Source organism: Ciconia boyciana, chromosome 6, assembly GCF_034638445.1.
Source record: "Ciconia boyciana chromosome 6, ASM3463844v1, whole genome shotgun sequence".
Classification (NCBI taxonomy): Eukaryota; Metazoa; Chordata; class Aves; order Ciconiiformes; family Ciconiidae; genus Ciconia; species Ciconia boyciana.
The window spans coordinates 41,306,194-41,332,976 of NC_132939.1; the positions used below are offsets into that span (position 1 = coordinate 41,306,194).

The 26,783-nt window shown below is 39.2% G+C and overlaps 1 protein-coding gene across 8 annotated transcripts in view; it reads right to left on the minus strand.

Moving 5' to 3' along the window:
* HECTD1 (HECT domain E3 ubiquitin protein ligase 1) overlaps positions 1-15,951 on the minus strand; it is a 63,745-nt gene extending 47,794 nt beyond the window's left edge. For all 8 annotated transcript variants that reach the window (XM_072863748.1, XM_072863744.1, XM_072863743.1 and 5 more), the window contains exons 1-2: positions 15,815-15,951; positions 13,335-13,621 (exon numbers count right to left, since the gene is read on the minus strand). In XM_072863748.1, the coding sequence (XP_072719849.1) occupies positions 13,335-13,474 (140 nt within the window). In that variant the 5' untranslated portion in view covers positions 13,475-13,621; positions 15,815-15,951. The remainder of the gene's footprint in view (positions 1-13,334; positions 13,622-15,814) is intronic.
* Positions 15,952-26,783: the final 10,832 nt, after the last annotated feature.

The window sequence follows — 26,783 nt, forward strand, 5'->3', positions numbered from 1 at the left end:
CCTGTTACCTAACAATGAAAAAAGTCTAGCCTTCTAATTGAATGCTCTGGACCAACTATAAACTAATCTAACAAATCATATAACCAAAGTGTAACAGAAAAATGCATAGTAAAAAAGGTGAAAACCAAGATGGTTTATGAAGAAGCATCAGTCATATAATGATGCATACAAAGATAATATAAAGCTTGATTGTTATCACAGCTCATAAAAATTTAGAAGTAATATAAGTGCAAAATTCATTTTTCTCAGACACTGTTATCAGGAACATGGCAATAAATCAAATCAGAATTTTTGTCTTAGTCTACAAAACAGCAAATTAAGAGTTTCTTCTTATTATTTTAGCACACAATATCTACAGTTGTGTCATCTTCTTCCCCATCATGTCTCTCTCAACTCAAACAATTTGGTTCAAGTTCTACACAGTATAGTAATACAAATTAAGTTATTATCCCTAAAGTCATACCAGGCAATAAAATGCATGCAGAAGTCTGAAGTATTTCTGAGGAAAGCAAAACAGACAGACCTGGATTCTATCAGCCCTGAGTCTCTGCCAGTGAGACTGCCAAAAAGTACTTTTATTATTGTTTTATGAACATTGCCTTAACCTTGTATTACATACAGCTACTACTTTTTCAGAGAGGTCACAGCTGGCAAGAGATACAACTTGTCAAGCCCCAAGGGATGACAGCAACACTGACATTGACTTTGAAGATAAGTCAAGTCATCAGTTGTGTTCTCAGATACAAAAGACCAATTTGCCTAGATAGGACCTCTACGCTATCTTGTCCACTGCTCTGTAATATTATTTTAGGCCAATACATTGCTATACTTTGTTCTAAGCAGCATAGTTCTTTAACATTTTGAACTTGTAATGATATTACCAGCAGAAAAAAATATGTTTGCTAAGCTAGCCAAGTATACAACGTTCTTCACTACTCATATATAACAGCTTTTCTGGTCAGCTACAGACCTTTTATAATTCTATGAAAACACAATTATCAAGTTATATTTGTATGCATTTCTGAAATACATCCTCAAGAAGCCGTGCTCAAGCTTCTTCAGCTAGTCTTTCACTCTGTGGGTATTAAGAGTTTGAGACAAGATAAAAAAAACATATCAGTATATGTAAATTATTTCCTAGAATTTAAACAGTATTCCAATTGTGCAGATTTTGATGAATAACGTGGTAAATTTCTGTGCTGAACTAAGTGAAACAATGCAGTAGCAGGAGCTTCTTGTGGACAAATGTAATTGACTGGCCTTCATTAATACCACATAAGTAAGCAGGCAGGAATGCATACACACATGCATACCCTGCAAGTTTAAAATATTGCCTTCTTCCCACCTTAATTTACTGCAGTCTTGTGATCATTAGACACAGTAGATCACGACTGAGCTTCACTCATGACTAGCTCTGAACTTCTCACTGCATTGTCTTCTATTATCCAGAAAAGTTCCTATGATGTTTAGCACCCCCTTCCCCTAATCCATTGCCTGTGACATACAAGTCATAGGTATTTGTCATACTGTAGCATCTGAGGGCCCTTATGACAGATGAGGACCTCCCTGCACTACTAGGGCAAAACAACAGATTCCATCCTAGAAAACCCAAAGTATAATTGTACAATAGGACAGACAAGAGAATGCAAACTAATCATCCCACATTATTACATCTTATCTTGATATCTCAGCAGTTTTGACAACTTTGATTTACTGTTTAGCATATCACATCATTACATTGGATTTCCTTATTCCACTTCCTCACAGCTTTTTAAAGCACGTTACTACCAGTTTACTGTTAGTTAACCCATCACCAGCATAATAGAGAGGTTCTAGGGAAGACAATTTTTTATTCCGGCTTCTCCAAAAGCTATCAAAAGACTGAATTGCACTGCTGCTGTTATGTCCACAATTGCTACCTAAATTGCCACTCTGAACGTGCATGCAAAATGACCCGGTGAGAATGATGCTCTACTTTGCTCTACTCAGAGCAATAATATTCAGAAAAAGAGGAAGATGTACAACCTACACGCGAAGAGCTACTCTTACTGAAGGTTGCAGAAGAACTTTGACCTTCGCTCTGTAATAATTAAAGATACATCCTTTGCAAAAATATTTCGTCCAGGCATTGGAAGATTTGGTAGAATGAAGAGCAGCAGCTGAATAAAGGGAGAGCAAATTTACTACACAACTAGATAAACCACATGGATTGCTAGAGTTTTAAACAGAGGGATTAACACACTTATGATACATCCTCCTCAATACAAAGCAGAAAAACCCAAAGAAACATCAATATCCTGTAGTAAAACGTCGCTGTATTTATTGCATGGTGAAAACCACAAACTAGCTTTACAGTAGACAAAGAACCATTAGTTACAGAGGAACTCTTAAAAGATGCACACTGATTACATTCATAAGCACGCACATGCCAAACAGATAAAATCAGATTAGTTTTGCCTGCTGAAGTCCACTTGAACCTTAGCAGTCCCCAAAGTTCCTGTTAAGAAGGGAACAGAAAGTACCAGTTTTGTCATTCACACGGTCTAGACCAATGACTGGGCCTGTAACAGCAGAGAGGAGGGGCATACCAACACATCCCAGTGCTCCAGCCACAGTCTTCTCAAACAGGCGGCTAGAATAATTACAGCACAAAATTGTACAGCTGTCATTCTGAAGAACTTCAGTCATTATGCTGTAGGTAACTTTTCTATGAATAACTGTGTTACAAACAGAAGTACACAGGTCAGCTTTAGAGAGATCACCCTCTAATCCCCAAATCCGCACTAAGCTATTACATGGGTCTCTTGTGGTTGAAACTATGAGCATCTGCTCTACACGTCTCAGGGACAAGAACACTTGTGTGTGAGTAGTGCCAGTGCCAGGACTGGAAGGGGTAGACGGGAACAGTGGTACATGATGGGAGATGGGATGCAACTCTCACAGCCACATAGCAGGTGGCCAAAGTATGCCCCTCCCTTCTGTCACACAGCCCGTGTGGATTTCTGTGTGCTGGCACTTCACCCCTAAGAGAAAGGGAGAGTCTTGTCCTTACTCAGTGGATAGTCCCTACACCTCAAAATTGTGCAAATGGACTTTCAAAGTAGACCTTGAGTTTTCACTTGATCCAATCCTGAGTAAAGGCACCTTGTTACTAAAGTGCAAGCAAAGGCAGCACAGGAAAGAAATCCACTGCTCACCTGGAAGCAATTCTAGCAACCAGGTCCTGAAAAGAGCACTTTCTGAGGACCAGCCTCTCTTTTTAAGGAAGCACCAGGTAAGCAAATACAGTCAACACCAGTAGGAACCAAAGAGTGAGTCAGACAAGCCATGTTATGTACGTGTCACTATTACACCTTAAGTTCAAGGTAAATCCTTACTGGCTTCCTTAGGCAGGCCAAAATAGATCAAAGGGACCTAAAACTGTCCCAAATATTTGCTGTAGAAGATTATGTCCCATCAGTAATATAGACCCTAATACTGTTCCAACTAAGACTGTCCTCAGAACTAAAATGTATTTTGACAGGTAGTGAAGCAAAGCACTTCAGGAGCATCTGTAGCACAGTGGCTGCACATTGGACTCACCTTTAGAAAACCATTACATGGGAAAAACAAGGCTACCAAAACTTCCTAGGACAGCACGGAGGCTGAGGGCAGAACAACGGCACTGAATGAACTGATATGACAGGACAGCAACTTGATGTTCAGCTTTTAGTACACTTCCATCTACTGACAGATGATGCCTTTGATTTCCAAGAGAAAAGAACACAAATAAACCTTTCATCACTGTAGGCCTCAACTCCCACCGAGGGGAAAAAAAGCGAAGTGCATAATTTCTAAACTTAAAACATCCTAATATCAAAACCAGTTTCACCATGCTGCTTTCATCTAGACCGTATATTAACTAAAGGAAGTAATATCTCTCATAAAAAAAGAAATTACGACAGAAAAAAAAATTGTTGCTGTATCCTCAAATTGGGGGGGGGGGGCAGGGAGGGGAGGATCACTGTTCACAATGACCTATTTGCAGTGGAACAAACAAAAAGATAGTGGTGAGTTTGTTTTAATACAGGAAAAAAATATCTATTTTTTAATAGTTTTTATTCTTTCAAATTAGAAAATAATGGCTAATAGATAGAAGCTAATAGGTAGCGCCAAAGTTCAGATTTCTATTTAGGCATTCCTCCTAATGAATATGAAAATTAAAGGAAAATATTTTTAGATTTTCATTTCTAAGAAGCTATATTAATATCACATTGGGCACTTTCTAAAGTACTTTAAAAGAGTCCTCTCAAGAAGAGTGATTAGGGACTGACTTAGTGAATTAATGAGGTTACTCTGTGTTACTCCTTAGTGAAAGACCAACTTCAGTGAGTTAATGGGGTTACTCTGCAACCAACACTACAGCTCTTGCTAATTACTTTAAGTCTCTCAGTTCTGGATGTCCACCCAGCTTCACTCCTGTACTTCCAGGATAAGCGCTTCTGCTACTTACTATCTTGTGAGTCTTCCACCCACCATGTTTCAAAGATCTTACTGGAAGGCAGGTTTGTAAATAACAGTTTTTAAAAGGTCTGAAATAAATACTATTCAATATCAATATTCACCTTTTATATTCTAATCCATTAAGATTAGGTAGTAGAGCATTCTCTGTTCCCTGCACTGACATCAAGAAAAGAACTAAAGCACATAAGAAGTGCTGATTCTGTATAATTTCTATTAAAAAAATATGTATGCTTTCAGTGTTAAAATGAGTTTATTAGATTGTAAAGACCATGATACACAAATTCTTTAATATATATTCTTCCTCTGCAGAAAATTTAATTGATCTAAAAACACTTTCTAAACATCACAATCATCTTGATAAGATGTCAAGAAAGGCTAGAGAAATTTATCAATATAATTATATTACTACAGCATTTACAGCATTACAATCAGCACAACTCCATATGCTGACACACTGCCCAATCTTTCCGTCCCCCATTTAGGAACAGGAGTATCCATAGGGATGCAAAATTCTTAAATAGCTACAGCAGTAAGCTCCTGCCAGTGCTAAGCCCTTAAACTCGAATGAAGTGACTCAGCCGATTTTACAGCTGGCCAGTGTAAAAAGATACCAAGGAAGTAAAAATAGGCACTGTAAACTCATTTCTGTAATTACATTTCATATTTTAAATGCACTTAAAAGCCTTAGCTAAAACAGCAACAATAATGGTAGTTTAAAGACTACTGTTGTGTTTAAACCAAACCCAAAATAAGGAAAAAAGACAACCCCACTTCAGACCCAAAAAGGTTAACACAACTACTGCTAGCACTAGGGTGTGTTGCTCAGCTCCAGAGTAACCGCTGGATTCAGTTGATGCAGAGCCCCTGCCATGTGACAAAGCCTTCGGCTTCAGGCGCCTGGCCCAAGACATGTGACTTGCGGCAGAAAACCAAGCTCAGCTGCCTGCCAGCACTTGTGCTGGACCTGTAATGCATACCATCTGCTGAGGCCAGTTAAAAGTGGGAAAATAAGGAACTGTGTGTGCCTACACTATTGAACAATAATTTAATATATAATAATTTTAAATAACTAAAAATTAAAATACTGAATTTAAACCTCATTAGTAACTGTTTTTGAGGAAAAATATACCAGTTGTAAATATTTACAACAATATATGTTATTTGAAACTTTAACTTCTTTAAAGTTTCAAAGAACATATATCCTGCACAACTGATTTGTTCTTAAAGCAACAGTAATTCCAACTTATTTTTGATTAATGATTGTTCTTCCTTTCTATGGAAGGAAGTCCCAGATCTCACTTTCCCTCATCGTTTCTTTTGCTGAAATACCATTCTGTTTCTATATATGAACCAAAAACAGCAGCAGAGCAACCAAGATCATCCACACGAGAACTGCCTGCACACCTGCGTTGCCTGTATGTATTCTTCTGGACCCATTTCCAAAACATATTGCACACTGTTTTCCTACAATGCTGTTACAGAACAAATAAAGGCCAGAAAACGTCCACTTACGTATAAGACTTTAGAGATACCATGCTATATTTTAAAGGTATGAGGAAGAAGCAACTAAAAATTAACTGCTAATTTAGGAACTTTTACCACAGCTATAAAATATTAAACTTTTACAACTCTGAACCTCTACTCTTAACTGCAATCACAGCTCAGGCCAATAAAATAAAGCTAGAGAATTACAACTCCGTCCTGCATCTATTCCGGCAGAAACTCCGCATGACTAGAAATTAAAATACATTAATTTGGAATTCAAATTTGACATTTAGAAACACTTTCAAACGTTCTTTTACCAAAATAAAGGACAGAGAGCTGAACCCTCTTCTGAGAGTTCACTGTTAGGAGGGAATACACCATCTAAGTACTCAACTACACATTCAATAAACATCAGTTGTGTAAAATGAAACAAAAGAAAAAATGCACAAGAAGAAAAAGCTTCTGCAGGACAGGTAATTTCTAAATTTCTAACTACATTATCATTAGCTTTGCTCTTGAATTTATAAAGGATGTGCTGCGCTGCCTTTTGCATTTTTCAGTATCTTATAAAATATATGCCATGCCTCAGGATAGTAATTCCACGTATGTTTGTTCTCCTATCTCCAGCATTTTGTAAATGTTTTGCAGAAACTTGGTCCACAATAGCTGAATAAATTAAAGAACTTGAAATTACAGATATTTCTGCCTATGATTTCCACTAGTAGCAACCTCAATTGTGCAAACAGATAATGGTTCAAGTACACATTACATTTGCCAACATTTCAAAATGAAATAAGCAATTAAAACAAAAAGTATAATTTTGTAAATGTGCCTAAATATGCACATCTCCCCACTGGCTTCTGCTGGATTTCCAGGTGCTCAAAAAGAGAACTGACTTAGACAAGAAAATTTCCATTTCCCCTTATCAATCTACTGACCATCTATGCTGTCTATGCCTCATACACAGCCCTTTGTAAGAGGCTGATATTTAAAATAATTTGACTAGTACAGTCATTCAAGAAAGGAAGCCCGCTACTTGAAATTCCTGTAACACCTGTTTTATTGGTCTGATCCAATCTATTAGGAGATGGAATCTTTCGAAAGGGCATTAACTCACTGCCTTAGAATTCTGCACCCAACTTCTGTGTGGTACTTGCAAGAATCACTTCAATTTTATCTCACACACAAAGCCCTGAACAAAACAAAGGGTACTTGATGATACTACTGATACTGTAACAGAAAAAATGACAGACTAGCAAAGACTGGCAAAGACAGTGTGATGAGTTATGCAGAACTGTCTGGACTACTCAGAGGCACAGACTCATTTAAACAAAATGTGTTTTAACACACACAAATGCCAAGTTACAGATCTTAGTCTAGGTAATACATCAAGCCATGCCTAAGAAGCGAGCAATCATATCCTGGAAAGTAACTCTTAAGATAAATAACTAAAACTGCACTTTCTGTACAATGTTTTGGAAACATCTAACTAAATTTGGGATGTATAACTGGTAACAGTTAAGTTAAATGTACTACTATAAACAGCATGGATGAAACCAACACTGGAAAATATTTCTGAAAAACTTGGAAATTTAAGAATTGGAGAGGGGGAGGAAGATCGGGAGCTGATAAGATACTCATATGCAAGTACATTCACAGTAAGAACAGTATTGGCTTTTAATTCAGTCGGAAAAGGTGCACTGATTGCCCACAACAGAATGCAGAAGTCTGGCCAATTCAAATAGAAAAGGACAAGCAAATTTCAACAACAAAGGCAACTAGGTAGTAGATTAAATAACAAAACAGGCGGTAAAATTAGGTAGGATGCCCTATTGGAAGCATTAAGTACACATTATGCTTGTATCAAACAAGATGCTCAACCCAGTAATAACCAGGTGAAATATAGGGGCCTATGACAGAGAGAAGATGTCAATTTAGATGACCTAATCTTTCCTTCCGGCCTTTGCAACCATTAACATTCTCAAAATGATTAGACAAGGCTAATTAATCTCCATAATACACGTGACAATGAGGCCATAATTCCCATTTTACAAAGAGCAACTAGAAAGACGATAGCGTGTTAAAACTGTATCTGTTGCAAAAAACCCAACCACCCAACAACAACAAACAGCCTTAACAATCAGCAATAGTTCTAAACATTATGCTGTAACAAGATAGCTGCCTGAAAAATACAGCATGCACCCCTACTTCCATCTCAGAAAAGCACTATATAGGATGCTGAAGATCCCACTATATTAGAGTCCACAGAGTGAATGAGTCCAGCACTGGCATTTCACTGCTGCCACACCCTCTGCCTTCATTGAAAGGCAAAAAAAGTTAGTAGGAATCATATGAGTCTTGCCACTGTAAAGCTTACAAAATTTCATTTATTGAGATGCCTGCATTAGTCCAAACCAGTAATTCACTAAGAATATATTCTTTGCACAGTTTAAAATAACGAAAACTGTAGTCTATTGTTGACAGCAATACTTATCCTAATTTACTCACGGCTGCACTCCGGCACAAAACTGTAATAATGGCCTGACTTTTCTTTCTTTTCCCTTAAAATAACAAAATGAGCAAATCTATAAGTCACACAACATGAAACCACCTTGATATGGATAGAGCTGCGCTCTCAGCCTCTTAGTTTTATCACAATTGCTAGATCTGTTAAAGGGCACTTTACCACTGTCTGAATTGCAAAGATGCTTTTAAAGCCAGCCCAAGCTTTAAAAACAGGCCTGAAAACCACCACTTGAGATTCCTATCCCTATCTCTACAAGGAAAATGGTTTTTCTCTTTATATCTAATTTTGATTTACTGGAGTTATACAATTCTGATAAACACAGGAGCCTGTAGTTTTAAGCAATCAGGTGGAGGTAAAGCTAAACTGTTCCACATTATACTACCACAGTCTCACTAGCTCACATCAACAGTGTCTTTGGTTCACTAGAATTGCTTCTTACACTTGTTATTACATGTTAGCAAATACAAGGTAGAGATAAACCTTTTCTCTAGCGAATACATCCTCAAGGAAGAACAAGGTTTAATGTAAGTTAAAATAAACATATTTGATCTAAAAAATAAACTGAAAGCATTTCTATTTTACACATTAGAACCCTAAATTTCGACCTTTTGTATAATTTTTGCTTTTATTTGCCAAATAAGCTGATAACTCTTGATAATTCTTTGCTGACCAAATCTGTTAATGCTAAATGTACAGAGGTGACTTAGAGCACACAGCCAAAGGGGAAGATGTGCTTTCTCTTCCTGGACATTAGTAAGGCTTATTTCATCCGTTCAGTGTAGAAAATATTTTACTCAGGTTTTACTTTCCTTGTTATACTTCTGCCTTGTTCTACAAGTTTTCTTTGTAATTACAGAAAATAATTCAATAAAATCTTCCTTGCTAAATACTTTTATTCTGGCAGACAGGGAAAGAAAATAGCAACACAAAGCCCAGATCTGAGAAGTTGTCATTTCTTTTCACTAAAAAAAGTGAAACAATCAGACAGAGCAAAAAAGATAAATTGAAACGCCTATGGGGAAAAAGGCTATATTAATAACGTGAGATTGTAACAGCCTCTACATTGCCTTTGAAATTACCTGTAGGAATTCAAACACTAAAAATACCATTTCAATTATGTTTATAAAAATGCATACTTAAAAATCCTGTTAAAAGTTGACTTAGTAGCACACAGTTTAACTACAATTTGGGACTAACACTTATAATCACGACGAGTTTAGCTATTTTACTCCAATTCAGCTACTTAACAGAACCATTTCTATTCACTCATGAAGTTTCTGGAGTTCAAGCTACTGGCTTTTGCTGCTGGTAAAATGTTAGCCATTCTTCATGCTAAGTGACTAACAGTGTCTGTGACTCATTATCACCAGAAGATGAATATACCGCTGATTTTTGTAATGCTGACATATGAGTAACACTAAAAATAATTTAATCAGATGTAATATGTAAATCTGGGGAGAAGTAAAGAAACGTCAATTATTTGGCACCAGTACCTGTTATTGGCTGCATACCCCACAATCTGTTGTGATACTGCTAGAAGTTTGCCAGAACACTACGAAATACACCACCATACATTTGTGCCTACTTCCGTTTTTCTGATTTGATCTGAAACACTAGTTTCAATATCCATTACTCTTGTACAGAAATAAAATTATTAGCTTTAAAATATACCAATCCCTTGGGAATACGTTTGCAAAGTAACCCTATTACTTTACTACAATAATGTAGTACAAAATTTTGAATCCATCATTTCAATACTTTCCCCTCCCCCACCCCAAGATTGTGATCCTTCTTTGCTAAGTGAGACTGTGTATTGTCCTTAACTCCTTAAGAAATCAGTCTGGAAACAATGTTGTGCTTTTAGGGAAAATGCATAGTATTCATGTCAATATTTTTCACGTGTCTTTGTTTCATAGCTTTGGCAGTCCTCACCATATGCTGCTTTTAATCACCAGATGTACTTCACTAAAATGATGAGCTTTTTCTTAGGTTACGTCATAAGAGCAAATCATTTCTTATGTAAAAGTGGACTTATAGTTAATATTTAAAGTCACTCTGATCCCTGAAAAACATCACATTTCATTCTCCAAGAAATTGACTGTTTTACAATTCCACCTTCCATCTTCCAGTTGTTGAATTCCACAGATGAAAAATTTTCTTAACGTTTTCTTAGTCGACATAATTTATAGCAATAAACAATTCCAAGATCTTGAAATAACATCTGCACAAAAATGCATACAAAAAGTTGGGAATGCTCTTCTTGCTTAACAGAAGAAAAAGTGTTGTAAAGTCTAGAGGTTGGTTTTCTTACCAGCAGAAAAATATGTCCACATTATAAACCAGGCATACACTGAAACCATTTTCAAAATTAGTTCCTGAAAAATGTGTTTGGCAACCCTTCTGTCACATAGTAAATCTCTTATTTAGACAAGCAATAATTCCTTTAAAAACATAGAAACATAGCTGAAAAGCAACTTTAAAATATTATCAAGGATTATTTTAGTTACACTCTCTCAGCACATGACAGTTTTGGCTACTTGAACTGTCATTTGGAAAGATTTTAAAAATACTTTTCAAGACATTATCTATTTCTTACAGAGCATTTCAAAATAAATCAAGTCACCTTGAAATGCAGGCTGTGATACCACAGACGCCCAAGACAATCCACTGAGGAGTTCTCAACTGGAGAGTGTATACCTTTCTCTGTTTCTCCCATATTTCCAGTTATGCAGTTCCACCTCCAGTACTCAGACACCTCTATGATCTGCTGCAATTCACTGTAACATCAGAAAACTACCCATCTTCTTCAGTGGGTTTAAAGAGCAGCTTGCTCTTTTAGTGAATTAGAGGAGTCCAGTAAGCCCTGACGCTGGCATGAAGCAAGAATATGGCTGGGAGGAATAAAAATGGCGAGTGATAAATGAGAAGTAGCAGCTCTCCCTTTTAAAGGTAATGAGCTACTATGTCAGCTCACCAAATACCATGGAACCATATCATCAGTGTAGTCACTGTGCCAATCAATTAAAAATAGCAGTTTTAACTTTATTGTAAAATCACTTGAACAGGCAGGGAACCTTGATAACTTTTTCCCAATTTACATCTTATTCTCTTCTGTTTGTCTTCGAGGGAAGCTCACAACAGCAAAAAGAGATCAACAACTTAGAAGATCAGTAAAATTAAATTATACCAAGGCTCAAAATTAAAATGCCAAATGGTATTTTAAATGTTTCTTCCTTCAGACATAAAAATTAATTTTAAAACCACAACACTGCAATAATAGAGAATTCACTGTCTATAGTTTAAGAAAAAAAAGCACTTGGAGTATTTAATTCATTTATCTTGAGATGAAAGCCTGTTCTAAATAAAATGCATAAAACCCACAACTGGTTTATATTTTAAAAGTTGACATTTCATTCTTCAAATACCCAGACGATATCCTTACAAATGCTTATGCCTAAACTTCTACTTCTGTTCTATACTGAATATACTGAAGCAGGAAGTTCACCTAGATTTGCCAGAAAAATTTCATTCTTAATTATTAAATTATTTTCTACGGTAGCAAATTAAGAAGTCAGTAAATCAGCTTTTCTGAGGCTGAAAACATAGTGCTCCACCAGTATCAGTACTACGAGGAACAGATAGGGAAGTCGAATGCAGCTCCCTACAGTAAGTCTCCTTCAAGCCAAAATTTTACCTGTAAGCTCGTCAAGGCCAAGATCACGCAGTTTCAAATTCTAAAGCAGTGTACAAAACTGTGCTCACTGTTATGTAACTACTACAAATAAAAATTTTAGAGCTATATGAATTTTACACTTCCTGTAATGAAAGCAGTGGTGAAAGATGAACAGCTTTTAAGACATAAGCCCCAAAACTGTCGTCTTCAAGGCTACAAAACTAAACACTGTAACAAACAGCTACCTTCTTAAATGCTTCTAAACCCACATTCCTAAGAAGCAGGATGTATCAGAAAGACACTAGCCATACTCTGAGATGCAAAAGAAAGGAGAGTAATCAAAAAAAGATGGACAAGAGAAGAGATGCAAGAGCATCAAAATAAGAACTGGGGAAACAAACAAATAAAAAAACACCCCACACCCCAAAAATGTAAGCCATGTCAGATTTAAAAGTTGTGATTGTTTACACTTTCACTACCTCCTTTCCATACTACTGGTGGGCCCTCACAGGAAGCAGTGTAACACATGCACAGCAACACTATTAAGTAACAGAAGTGGTTACATCAGCATTTTGTGCTGTGAAGGAGTGAGAGCAGGGACTATGCTTATACAAAGTGTACATGCCACCTTCCTTCTGAACTGGATTTGAACAGCAACATTCTTCAAAGAAGGGGCAAAATATTTGTGTGAACAGTGGTTAATATTTGTGATTTTTGTTTGGATTCACAGTGCTCAGAAAAAGCTACTATATCTCCTGAGAAAAGTGTTGCAAGAGTATGGATGCTTAAATGTATCTAGGTGATCATTATAGTTTTAATGCAAAGAAAAGTTTTTCTCTACTATTAAAAACAAAACAAAACAACCTCAACACTTCCACATTGCACTCTGAATACATTTCTTTAAATTAAACAATCAGATCACGTGTCAGAATGGGCACTGCGGATCATTCGCACAACGCTACATTTTTAATCAGGCAACAGTACTTCACACAACATTAACAGAAACTCTTCCTTTCAGTGATTTACACTCCAGTTCAGTCTGTAAAAACATTTTTGAGGCTGAAAGTTTCTAGGAATGTTAAATGTTATATGCAGCTACTGAGAGAAGAAAATAACATTCCATAAATGAAAGCCAAAACTACTTACGTTTCAAAACAGCGATCCACGTTGTCTGACATCAGAAGTAGCATGCATAGCTGTTCCAGTGCTATTAGCTGCATATCCCTTTCATCTCCCTGCCCCATCTGCAGCCATTCCAGCAACGTGTCTGGGTCCACATCTGCCATGTTTGGGTTTTTTTCTTTAAAAAAAAAAAGCGCCGCCTCCACTTAAATTAAAAAGTACAAAAAATATCCTTTAATTGTTCAAGCCACACTAACTTGAGCACAATTAATGCCTCTCTTCAGCCAGGCCTAGGCTTTTGCAGTTTTCACCTGGAAAGAAAAAGGGAAAAAATAAAAATTATCATCACAATCTTGTCTTTAAACTTTTTGGATTTGCTCCTCTCTAAAATGTATAGCATATTTTTGGGCTGACATTAAGAGAAATTCCACATATTTGACCAGCAATCTTTTTTTTTTTCCAAGCTTTATACGTGAGTAAAGAGTAATGAGTTTGTTCTGTTTCATTGTAAATAAATCTCTAGTTCCAGCTGACAATCAAGCAAGACTTAGAGCCTACCCTTATTCATAGGGTAACTCAAAATTAAAACTTAAGTAGAAAAACTGTTCTTAACCCTTTCGTATATGCTCAAAGCTAATATAAGGACAAATAGTGCTCTCTTGCCTATCCCCTTTCCTTTAATATCACTTTATAATAAAGTGTCCAACTTTCTGAAAGATGGATGACCTCCTCATTGAAGTAGTCAAATATAAAGAGACATCAAATGTCACATTTTAAATACAAACCCACAAAACAAAAATATTGAGATGTACAACTAAAGACTTGGAGAATCTGCAAAAGTTGTATTAATCCTTCATCTTTTAAAATAGCATTTGAACATAAGGAAAATAAGCCTTTTAAGTCAAAGGATAAAAAAGACAATTTAAGAATCACTTCCATTTTCAAGAGTTAGAGATGTTGTTTTGGGGTTTTTTTAGAAAAAAATGTATCTAATTCATACTTTTAAAAAAACGCAGTGAATAATTCAAATAATTCATGTACATAAAAGGAAAACAACATTATTTGCTGGCCCAATGCCATAGTTGTACATGCAAGCTGAAGACCAAATATCTCGTAACTAAAACATTAAGAGATATTTTTGACCTATGTGCTTGCTTTTTACTTTGTGTTTTACTAACAAATAATCAAATTAACCTCCCATGCCTAAGAACACAGCAAACGTGACTATTTTCATATAAAAGCTAAAACAAAGGTTACAAACCAATCTCTCCAAATTAAACATACAAGAAAAAAATTGACTATTTTTTAAATACAGTTTATAAAAAAAGAACAAGTTTACCAAACTCATAGATAAATATGAAGTGCTGGACAGCATCCCCACAAATTGGGGGGGGGGGGGAGCTCGACCTGGACAAAGTCTGCCTACTTGTTTACTTGCTGCTAATGAGTTAATAGTTAAAAAATAACTCCACCAAGGGCACATCTACAAAAGGGAATCAGAAATTGGTATTACATGGAGAAATGGACACTGAATCAGCAGTGCTGTTTCACAATAGCTTTGAACTCAAATATGTGACAAAAGTATGACAGATATGATTTTTTAATAATTTAGGACTGTAACGACATTACAGATCACTCAATTACTGCTTTCCACATATATATTTGTTATTGCTGCAGTATTGCTGTAAAAAGCAATTCAAATGTTACTAAATTCATGTTCTCTGCTTTAAACAATGTCTATGATCCTCCGAGCTGTTTACAGACTATATTTCCTGTTCCAAGGCTAAATAAAACTACTTTCAGCCAGTACAAGGGGGATCGTACCGTAAGTATAGTACGTCTCCTTAACGCGACTAAATGATTAACTTCGGGGGGGGGAAGGGTGAAGGCAACAGAAACAAGAAAATTAAGAGAGACAGTGAAAGTGGGGTAAGTTTACTACAGGCACCTGCTGTTCTTCCACCCCAGGCGGGCTCTAACCAGACGGAAACGAACCACCGAGCAGAAAACAGAGCAAGGCGAGAGGCCGGGGCTCCCAAGAGAGCTGCACCAGAAAAGGGGCCAGGCCGCAGCTAAACTCAACCCCACCGCCCGGGCCTACACACACAGACACAGCAGACGGGCCCCAGGCCAGCGAGCGGGGATCTGGGGCCCCCTCCCCACACCCGGCCTCCCGGGGAAGAGGAGCCCTCGCACCGCCTCCCCCCTCCTCGCCGCCCCCGCGCACAGGCGAGCCGGCGGCGTGAGGGGCTCCCGGGCTGCGCCGGGGGAGATCTTCCGGCACCCGCCGCCGCCCCCGTCTAGGGCCCCGGCCCACAGCCGGGCCTCCCGGCCCGCTCCCTCCGAGCCTGCCGACACCGACCCGCCAGGCCCGGGCAGCGACGCTCGAGTTCCTGGCGAGCCGCAGGCCTCGCAGGGTGACCCGGCCTGGCGGCTCAGGAAAGGCGCCGTCTCCCCAGCGCCAGCAGGAGCGGCCCCGCACCCTCCCCGCTCCCGCCGCTCACCTCGGCCTCCCAGAGCCTCTTCGCCGGAGCCGACCCCTCCTCAGCGCCGCGGGGAGACAGGGGGAAAGGCGAGGCGGCAGCAGCCCGAGCCCCGCAGCAGGCGGCAGCCAGCGGCATCCATGGCGCTCCGCCCGGCACTGGATTGGGTGGGAGGAGGGGGAAGGAAGCCGCGCCGCGGCCTCGGGGGGAGGAGCTGGCGCCGGCCGAGCGGCCGCTGGGGGCGCTGCGGGAGCGGCCCGGTCGCCTCCCGCCTCCCGCCTGCGCGGCGAGGGCCCGCCCCGCACTCGCGGGAGAGCGCTGCCGGCGCGCCGCGGCTCCCGGTCCCGCTCCTCCCCGTGCCGCCGCCGGCGGAGCCGCTGCCGCGGCCCGGCCTGCGCCTGAGCCGGCCTCCCGGGCCCGCCGAGGCGAGAGGGGGCCCGCGCTTCCGCACCCGCTAATGGAGGGGCCGGGGCCGCCGACGCAAGGGCCGCGGGGGCTGCGCTCCCCTCGGGCGCGCCGTGCCCGGCCCCAGCTCAGCTCCCTCTGCCTGAGGGGAGCCTCGGGCCCGGCTTCCCCGCCCCGGCCCCGTAAGGGCCTTCTCGGCCAGGCGCCAGCCTTGGGGGTGGGGTCCCGGTCCCACAGGGTGAGCGGCCGCCCTCCACGTTGCGGAGCGGGAGGCGAGGCTTGTCGAGCATGTCCGCCGGCTCGCCCCAGGCTTGGGTGGCCTTTCCCTGCTTGCATGGGGTTTTTTTAATTTCTGATTACAGGTCATTTTATTTCATGCCATATTTAGGTTATTTACTTCAATATAGTAGCCTTTATATTTACGGAGGGGGGGGCTTCTACCTTGCAGAGCCCACTCTTGAAAACACTTCCATCCACCTCCAGCGCCTCCGTTAAAGGGGCGATGGTGAAGAGATTTAAACGTCGCAGTAATGGGCCTTTCAGAGCAGAGGTTTTAACTTGCCCTTGCCCTGTGGTGAATCTGAGATACTGCAACTGTACTGTGTGGCTTGAGACACGTTCTGCAGCAGAGTAGCCCCCTGCCACACGCTGCAAAATGCTGTGCGGTTACCTTGCGTATGATCAAAAAACACAGGAAGCAAACTGCTATAAATTTAAAATGAAGGACTAAAAGGACTTTATAGCAAACTACTGTAAATTTAAAATGAAGGACTAAAAGCAAAAGATCTTCAAAATAATTTCCTTCTCTGTAGGATGACATGTGTTTTTCTAAGGAATTTAAGCCTATTAATATAAGTACAGTAAATAAGATTATTGTACATTTGAATGTCACCCCTACCTACCTCATAGACATTTCCTGTAATTAGGAGGCTAAAACTACATGCTGAACAAAAAGGCAGTAGCAGTCATGCTCCGTTAAAACTTGCCGAATGCAGAAATTTTTATTGTTTGGTGTTGTAATAACACCTCTAGAAAGTGTTACCTTTATTGCTGTAGGGTTTTTTTCAGGATACAAGAACAGTAGTGCCTTTGTCTTTTTCTGAGTTCTGAGGCAGCTTAGCCTTCCTGTCTTACCGTATTATGTCTCTCTTTACTGCCACTTGTTCCAGCCCTACCGAGATTAAATGTTTATCCTTTGCCTGTGTTTGCCCTTTGGAGGTCAGCAAGACTTCTTATATGCTTAAAGTTAAGGACATGAGGCAGTAGGAAGACTGAGTCTGCAGTCTTTAAATTTAGAAGCCTGATCTTTCACTTTCACTGGTGCAGAAGCAGCAGCAGAATTAGGCCAAACTTTCGAGAACTGCATCTGCTAAGTGACCTCACTCCTGTTGCATGATGCTAGCACAGTTTCCTTTGCTTTTTATTATTAAGAGAGGTTTCAATTAAAGCAACGTTATGGATTTCTTCTGAAGACCAAAAACAAATGCTGATTTTCAATTGTAAAGGCCAAAATCTTTGAAGTCAAACAAGTGTTTCACTCTCTGCACATTGGGTGCACTTTCTGCTTAGGTATCTTTGGACAGATAGATGGTTATCCATGGAGAAGATGAGGTTATCAAAATATAGATTAATTTAGGAACAAAATCAAAAGTTTAAATATTGTGCATGCAAAGAATATAAATAGTGGATTTTAAATACTGTTAAGTAGGAGTACAACACTTAAAAATACTGGAAATAGCTTTCAGTGCTGTACATCTTTATTTCTAAATGGATAAACATGAATACTTCCATGTTCTGTTGCATTAATTGCCCAATTTGATATATCCTATAATTTTTTTTTATATTAAGGGAAGTATATCAAGTAATGTATTACAGCTTTAGTCATGAATCAGGATTTTTTTTCATTGTGAGACATTCGTAATATTTAAGACTTTGCTGGTGATTTTTGTTCTTCGTTATAAGATTTCTTCTCCCTAGAATGAATCTGAAAAAGAAGAAATGATCTGCTGACTAGATAATCTCTGCTTTATTGTTTATATACTTCTTACAATACATATGTTCATGGTCTGATTAATACTTTTTCCACTTCACGTGCTGACTGGGCATTCAAATTATTTTGCAGTTGTCAGAGAGTACTCCATTGAAAGATATCACAGCAAGTGATACCCCTCAAGTTACTGTTTCAGACTCCCTCTGTGTACAGCACTGATACAGACTAAGACTACCTCTCCAAAAGTGACTGCTCTCTAATATTTAATAAGAAGGAAATCACTAGCAAATAAGAGTACAGTTAGTGGATAAGAAAGACATAAGAATTGCATCAGTCATTTTTACGGAATTACTTGCTTTCATTTGAATTTTCATATGAACAAGGTTTTGTTGAGACCCCCAAATTTCAGGCCTGTGGCTATCATTTGATTAGTGCTAGCCCTAAGTGTATTGAGGAGGAAGGGCTTTACGTGGATTGGTGCAGCCAGCCAGGGAAGGCAAGTAATGCCATGTACTGAAGTGACGAGTAATGGCTCTTGGCTGTCGTAGCTGCTTTGAAGAAAATCGTGCTGAGCATTGTGTGAAACTTGCAAAAACAACTACAGTTCCCCATACTTGTACAATGTACGTATTATTCATTCAGTTAGAAAATGGCCTAAATTCTAACACCAGCTGACACGCACTTCATGTATGACCTTGGCCTAATCCTTTAATCACTGCATGTCTCTGTTTCCTCCTTTATAAAAAAAGAAGATCGTAATGCTGGAGTCAGAAATGTCTTCGCATTTATGGAACTGTGAGTTGCTGAGGCATGTTACTATATTAAGTCTTAAATAACACTATAAAACAGAATTCCTCTTTATGACTAGACTTGAGCAGACCACACATGTAAGTGACTGAGGATGCTTTTGGAAATTAGGTCACATAGGGTCAACGTAGACTGACCTTTGTAGAGTGTGATATTGACCAATGACTAGCATTTTTGCTGTGTATTTACCTGGAAATTAAAACTTGGCTTTAAAAGAGAAAACATCAGTACAGTTACTGTCATAATACTATGTCAGGGACACATGCACCACAGAGAAATATGCCATGGAGGGTAGCAAGGGTCAGGGATTGGAGAGTGGCGGATGCAGAGAGCTTCTGAGACGTTATAAAGGACACCCCACTTGAGACAGCTACTCGATAAGAAGACATCGCAGGTGTTCTCAAAAAGTTTTGATTGTGTTTGAAAAGACGTCATGTTTGGCTAGAATTTTGTAAAATCTTTGCGGGACGGAAAAAAAACCCCATGTTTTTTCACTTATAGCTCAAAGAAAAATAACATTTATTACTGCTTTTATATTATATTTAGGCTGGTGTTTTCTATATGGTTTTAGCTGATAGTAGAAGGAAAAAGTCTTTCACGGGTACTGTTGATGTCACAGCATGATAGCAAGGATTGTAAGCTTCAGATAGGAATGATTGGGCTTTTCTTACAGAAAATACAGAACTCTGGCCAAAAATCAAACTGAAAAACACTTGCAATTCAAACAAAACAAGAAGTCTCAGATTCGTCTGTATATTTTTAATTGATATGGAAGCTAGAACCTAGTATAATTGATGTTTTTGTTAGCTGTACTGCCCACCTCTGTACACATGCCAAGTTGATGTTTCCAAAAATATCACTCCTCTAGAATAAATGGATCAGAGGGTGACATAAACAGACCCTGAACACCTCCACAAATTTAATTGAGAAGTTTATGCTAAAGGCCAGTGCTGTGTCCAGCCAAATAAAACAGTTAGGATATTTTTGGATTGTTTATCCTTTTGCTTTAACACTTTTTTATCTACCACCCACACAATAATGTAGTAGAAAACACTGAAAGTTCCTACTCCTCCAGAAAAAAAAAAATTAACAATTCCATAGATGTTTCATTTTCTTGATGAATGTTACACTTTTAAAGAAAAAGTTAATAAATGTTGACTACACATTTCAAAGCAAGGAGGTCAGGTATTACAGAAACTTCCTTGCTATATCAGGCAAGGTTTAGTTTTACAGAATTTGGCTATTTAAACTTATTTACTTCTTCAGCATATTGTTAAAAAGATTTTATTCTAGAAAACTTATTTTTCCATAAATAAAATGCAGTTGGTAAAAGCTTTTTTATTTAAATCCTTCTATGTTATCATGGTCTCTTCTTAGCCACTTCACTGTTGCACAAGCCTGGGGAGCGCAAACACAGTGTCAGCGTCTTGACTTTCCAAAAGTATGTGTCAGTTTTTGCAGCCCTGGCAATCACGGAACAGTTCTGTGCCAGCTGCACGGCGCGGCGTGTTTGCCGTGTGCGGTCCTGCGCAATCTGTTGTGGCGGGCGCTGTGTGAGAGGTCGCCTCTTCGGGAGTCCAAGTGTTGCAATTACACGTGTTGATGTGGTGAGCGCATGACTAACGTTGACGTGATAAATGTGTGAGTGACACGCTGGTGGCTGGTGTTTACAGAGGTACGGGACTGAGTCATTGCTCTTCTTGTTCGACTCCTCCTCAGGAGAGTGTCAACTTCCTGGAAGGTTCTTATCCTCGGAGCTGAGTGAATGACCATGCAGATGTACGGAAGAGCATGGTTTTCAGAAAACTGCAAATACTCCGAAATTACCTTTTCTTCTTTCTGAAATTATTGTTCAAAATAATATACATTATAGTGCTTTTTCCTAAGTAAACTCACCTATGTGGTTTTGGTTTTTTTAAAGTGTAAGTTGACATTTTGGTGTTGCAGCCTGGGGAGTGAGAAGTGGGTAAACTTTATATCACTTAACTCCTTTTATCTCAGTTTACCTTCAGCTATATCACTTATTTGGACATGAAATAGAAGGCAACCCGTCATCACAGCCTGCCCTCACTCATGTTCCTTCCACCTCTGATTGCCAAAGGGAAAGTGAGGCAGAAGTCAGGCAACCGTTTTCTATTTCAGGCTGGTAGCTGTACCCCGTCCACCAGTAACATCGGCAACAGCAATAAATCTCAGTCCAAGACAAGTGCAAGGAAAGATCACAGTATTTCTTACTGTTTTTAATGGCACAGACTAGGTTCTAACCTTCTGAATCAGAAGATTAATCAAGATTTGGGATTTGTTCCTCCTAGTTTTACTCATTGTTATGGGAGTAAAACACATGTAATCCTAGCAAGCATCTGATGTGGGTCCCAAAATTTCAATGAAGTATTATAAATTAATTTCAATCATCATCTGTGCTGATGAGAAGACTTACAATAAGAAGAAAGTGTCTTAATCACCAAGTGATTCTTCTATATTCTGGGATTAAAAAACCCCACCTACTTAGAATTTTACTGGAAAGAGTGTAGTTTTTACAGACTTAAAAGCTTACTAATGCCTTTTACTATTGTAATGAAATTATGCCCTGTTCACCACCTGTTGAATGTCTTGACATGTAAAAAGAACAAACAGTCTCAAGCTCCTAAAACCTGAATTTATGGATTAGTTGCTAACTGGAAAGAGCTACATCCTTCATTCAAACCAGGAAAAATCAACAGAATATTATGGTGGAGCATGGCAAAGTTCAATGCTAGCACTGTCCTAGGGCCCATGAGACAGACAACAAAAAATTGTATCATTTACTAATGAAACAGGAAAACTTTCTTGCCCCACTGGTGGCTCTTAGGGAAAATGGGAAAGTACTGTACTTTGCTAATGGTTTGTTTGTTCAGAAAGGTAATCTGTGCACTCTGCAAGCTCAATTAAGCCATGGATTGTGTGGTTCATAGGAAAGGTGCCATTCAAACAACTTAAATCCTTGTCAGAAGTGATGAAATGACTTAAATTGGAATTGTAGTAGTGAGATGAAACCAGGTTTCTGCAGATCCTCAAGTCTATATTCCTGCAAGGAAAGAATAGGCATTCCTTAAGGAATATGTTACAGGTAGTAACCTGTGTACCTGATTTTCTCTTAATTAGTTTTTATTAATAAATGAAGATCACATTGTGCATGTATTGGGATTTGTCCTTCACTGTAACCTTTGGACTTATTCCCAGGCTACAAACTGTATTAAATAGAACTGGCTGAAAATGGGAAAATTATTTTGCAAGGAGAGATGAATGACTTTTAATTTCAACAGGGTTGATTTTAATTCTTTGCCAGTTGCTAGTGAATGCAGGAAATGATGCTGGGGGGGATTCCTCCTATTTTCTTAACATTGGCTTTCCTTTTGCTACTCTACTTTTTTTGAGCTTCCTTAACAGAAATATTTTTTAAAAAGAGCAAAAATAACCCCCAAAGCTCAGAGCCCTGAAATTCATTCTGTTACGTTGAACGTGAGGAAAAGGATGAGAAACACAACCCTTCCCAGGACATTAAAAACAAATCCTGTTTAGAAAATATCTTAGAAGAAGCAGGTTTTGAATGAGAAACTCTTATGTCTCAAACGTACTTATACTAGGCTGTATTGGATTAAACAGCACCTCTGGCAGAAGAAAAAAAGTGGATATACAGTGATGAAGGCTCAAAACATTACCCTTGCTCACTACATTTCAAACTGTGACCCAGGCCAATTAAAGAAAATCTTTTTGATCTCACAGTAGAGGGCTTTGTGGCAGAGCTGCATGTTTGTAGGAGAATAAGGGGCCATGGGAGAAAATTGGTATAAATATCAAATTATTTGCCTAAGAGCTTTCAGTTAACTAACACAAATGTAAGGAAACTGATAAGTATACTTACTTCTTAAGGCCTATAATGCATGGTTATTGACCTATTTTTGAAAAGTTTCATCACCTGTGTTTTAACTCCATAGAGGTTCAGAGATCCACATGATGAGTGAGTGAGTAGCACAGGATAAATGATTCATACCCATTTATCTTGTTGCACCCTACATTTTACCTTTTGGACACCCATTGACTTATGCTGGTAAGATGGGATTTCCATGAACAGGTCACAAATTACTCCAACTACTGCACAGGGTTTTGTATTTCAGTTCTTGTGTACTTGGTATCAATACCTTCAAAAATGAGGCTAGCTGTAAAGTATTTACGATCTCATTCCAGCCCAAGTTGCTGCTGCTAAGCTTTTAATATCGGTGTCCTGTTTGCATTGACTCTTAGTTATATATGGTAAGACACCAGCATTATTTTGTTATGCAAGCATATTGTACTTGCTTTTCCTATTGGTTCTGTGTTATAGGGTTGTATTTTTATACTGTAAAACATTATCTCATTGGGGTTTTGCTGTCTGTATAAATTTCTGTGTAAACACTGATCCCAGTGGACACAGGTAACTTATTAAAATGACTAAGTATTGTGTGTCTGTGTTCTTGCATCAAAGCAAGAATGTACTCTACCCAGTTTTTTCATACAGTGCCAGCCTTAAAATCAGCAGGCCAAATTATCTTTGTAAAGAAATGCTATTCTACTGAAGTCAATAAGGCCTCACCAGTTTGGGCCAGCAGGCAATTTGGCTCAAATACTAGCACCTATTATAGGAGTTTAGCTAAACTGAGTCTCCAGAAATATAAAGTTTTGTACAAGATTCTTAGCTGGCTTGACATTTTTACGGTGAGACCCAGGCACCAAAGCACTTGAATCAGACATTTTGATTCTAGTCTATCTCCAGCAAAAGATTAATCCACTAGAGTCCGTGTCATACGATAACTCTTGAATCAAGAATACCATTCCCTTCTGTAGAATTAAGTTCAACAGATCCAGTGGCTGATCTCATGTGTTCATTTAAGGAGCAGCAAGTTGCAGATTTAAAGAGTACAAAGAGCGGAGAGTGCATTTGTAGACTTTCTGCTTGTATTTCAATGAGAAGCAGCATTGAGATTGCCTCTTGGAAGCTAATTTTTAGGGAGCGTCAGAGTTATTTTGATAGAGAAATGTTACCTGCTTACAATGTGTTCTCGTAGTAAGCGGTGTGCTGCACTGATGATGTCAGCAGTTATTGTTGGTAGAAATATTTGTCTATGTCATTTTTGCAGTAACATTTCATGTACAATTATGTTTGTATGTGATTACAGCTCCTTGACTACAACAGTTAGTCTATGTCCCAGTCCCTGCTCTGACCCTGATGGGATCAGTAATAGCCTGGGTCTGCTGAATCTTATGCTAGGGATTCCCAAGTATTTCATATTGGAGGATCAGTGTCATTGGTAGGAATTTTTAATATTGAAATATTGAAAGGCCCCAACTGAGATTCAGGCCTCACTGTACGTGTGATAAAAGACATCTCCACCCCAGAGTTTACAGTAAACAGAGAACTCAGACAAATGCTACAAAGCAGATCAGAGACTAACATAATCCATGCTGATAAGCTGCGTAGTAGTTTAACTCTGAAGTCCCATACTCCCACTTCTACATGTTAGTGGTCTCCCAACTATATTGAGCTAACTCTTTTCCTTGCGCAAAGAAAGCCAAGAGGAAACCAGAAGCTGCTCTGTATCTGCGCTCCATATGGATCATGGCTGCAAGCTAGCCTGCATCTCCCAGCCCAGGGGTGACCCACCGAGACAAGGAAGATGCACCCAGAGGGAAGGATTCTGTCCTGGTGCTGGAAAGAAAGGGAGCACAGCTAGAAGGGAGCCGGCCTTCCCAGCGTCACACCAGCTCAGAGCTTCTTTCCCTACTGGGAAACTTAGATAACAAATCAAAGCTAGAATCCAGCCCCGTCTCACGGGCAGGGCTGGTACCTCTGCCTAGGAAGATTGCCCAATATTTAGCATTACTAGTAATTCAATGGGAAAGTAATGAGCAATGTTTTAAGAAAAACAACCGATTACTGGCCACAGAAGTCATATGCAAATATACTTGCAAGTTAACTCAAGCAGGTAATCTCCAGAAGCAGGCTTAAGACAGACATTTAGAGGTAAATTGTGCCTTCCATCACAGTATTGTACCCCACCGGTGTATGAAATTCAGGATGAAATCAGTAGGTGTTTGTGCATGTAACTGTGGGCAGAAATTAGCCCAAAAGCACATTTGAAAGTCAGAGACTTCCTCCCATGGTGTTAGGCAAGAAAGATGAGACTTCTGTGTTCAGGGTCAGGCACCTCATGTATACTTTAGCAAGAACTGTGCTGTACCAACAGGATATCCTGTTTTAAATAATAAAAATAATGAAAGACTTCAAGATTGTAGCCCCATCTGCTTTTCTTCTTTGCCTTGATTAACAATTATGGTAGGAAACAGGATCCTGGGACTGATACCCTGATGTCTCCTAAAATGGTTAGAAGATGCCAGCATCAAAACATTCTTAGCTGTAAAGCCACACACAACTTTGTCTGTCCTATAAGCTAAATGTCTGACTCGTTACTGTCTTCCAGTATTAACATGAACCTATTGTAGGATGATTTGCTCTGACACAGCAGTTTTAGACACCCCACATGGCTGCTTTAGTTGTGCAGCAGAATTTGGAATATAAAGAGAGTGTGTGTAGTTACCACCTCTAATCTGTAAATCATAGTTGATTATTTGTAGGGACATTCCAAAACAAGAGAATTTGAAAACACCATCACCATTACCACACATCTGCATTCATCGTTTTTAATGAAAAGGTAGCTCATTAGAATTGTACCGTGAGGTACATTACACATTTATCTTAAAAAGAATTGGCACCCTAGGTTAGTACATCATTAGTATGGCTGAATTCTATATAAGGGGGTGCTGACACTGTGTTAACTCCAGGTTTGTTTCATTCCCCACCCCACTTCTGTAGCAAATTTAAGCAGCTTTTTGCAACTGGCAGAAGCCAGCACAGTGCTGGTGCATACTGACGCTTCCTGGCTCAGCTCAGTGATGCTTGATGCTTTATGCTGTTAGAGTAAGCACAAATCACAGGTGAGGACTAAAAGCAGACCTAATAATTAATATCTAAAGCAATCCTGTCAGCACAAGTTGTGATTTATAAAAACGGAGAATAGCAAACTATAAAATCATGTAAAACTAATCTTCCAAAAACTATCTTGAACTACTGATCTTCAAATGTGTAGTTGCATTAGAGAAGGGCATTGAGGATTATCTTGTCTGATGGTCTTAGACATAGCTACAGATAAGACTGGCAAGTGAAATTAAATATTAGTAGAAATTATGTAAATAAAAATGATATTTTCAGTATCACTTCACAGTGATGCTGCTGGGTTTCCTTTCAGGCAACCTGTATTGGTAGAGCTATTTGGCACAGTCGCTCTTAAGACCAGTCCCAACTGATACAATATCTTTCTTCCTCAGGCCCTTTCATGTCAGATGTGGAGCATTTCTGGGACTGTAGCAACACTTACCCCACCACTCCCGTGAAAGAGCTTCCCATTCTCTTTGCACATACCCAATACCACTAACACCAGCTCTCTTCTTGGTGCAGAGTTTTCACAGGAGTTTAAAAGATTTTTAAGGAAACACATTTTGGTCTCTGCAGTGCCTTAAATAGTTCTCCAAAATTCTAACATACGTGGAGAAAATAGTTTGTTGAGTTTTCCATCCTTCAAACAAACCTCTCCCACATCATCCTTCAAATGACAGACACATCCTACATGTAAACCTCTTATTAAGATCAAGCAGAACTGAGAGGAGGAAGCCAGGAGTACCAGAGTCCCCCCCTCCAGTTCACAGGCACGCCTAAGT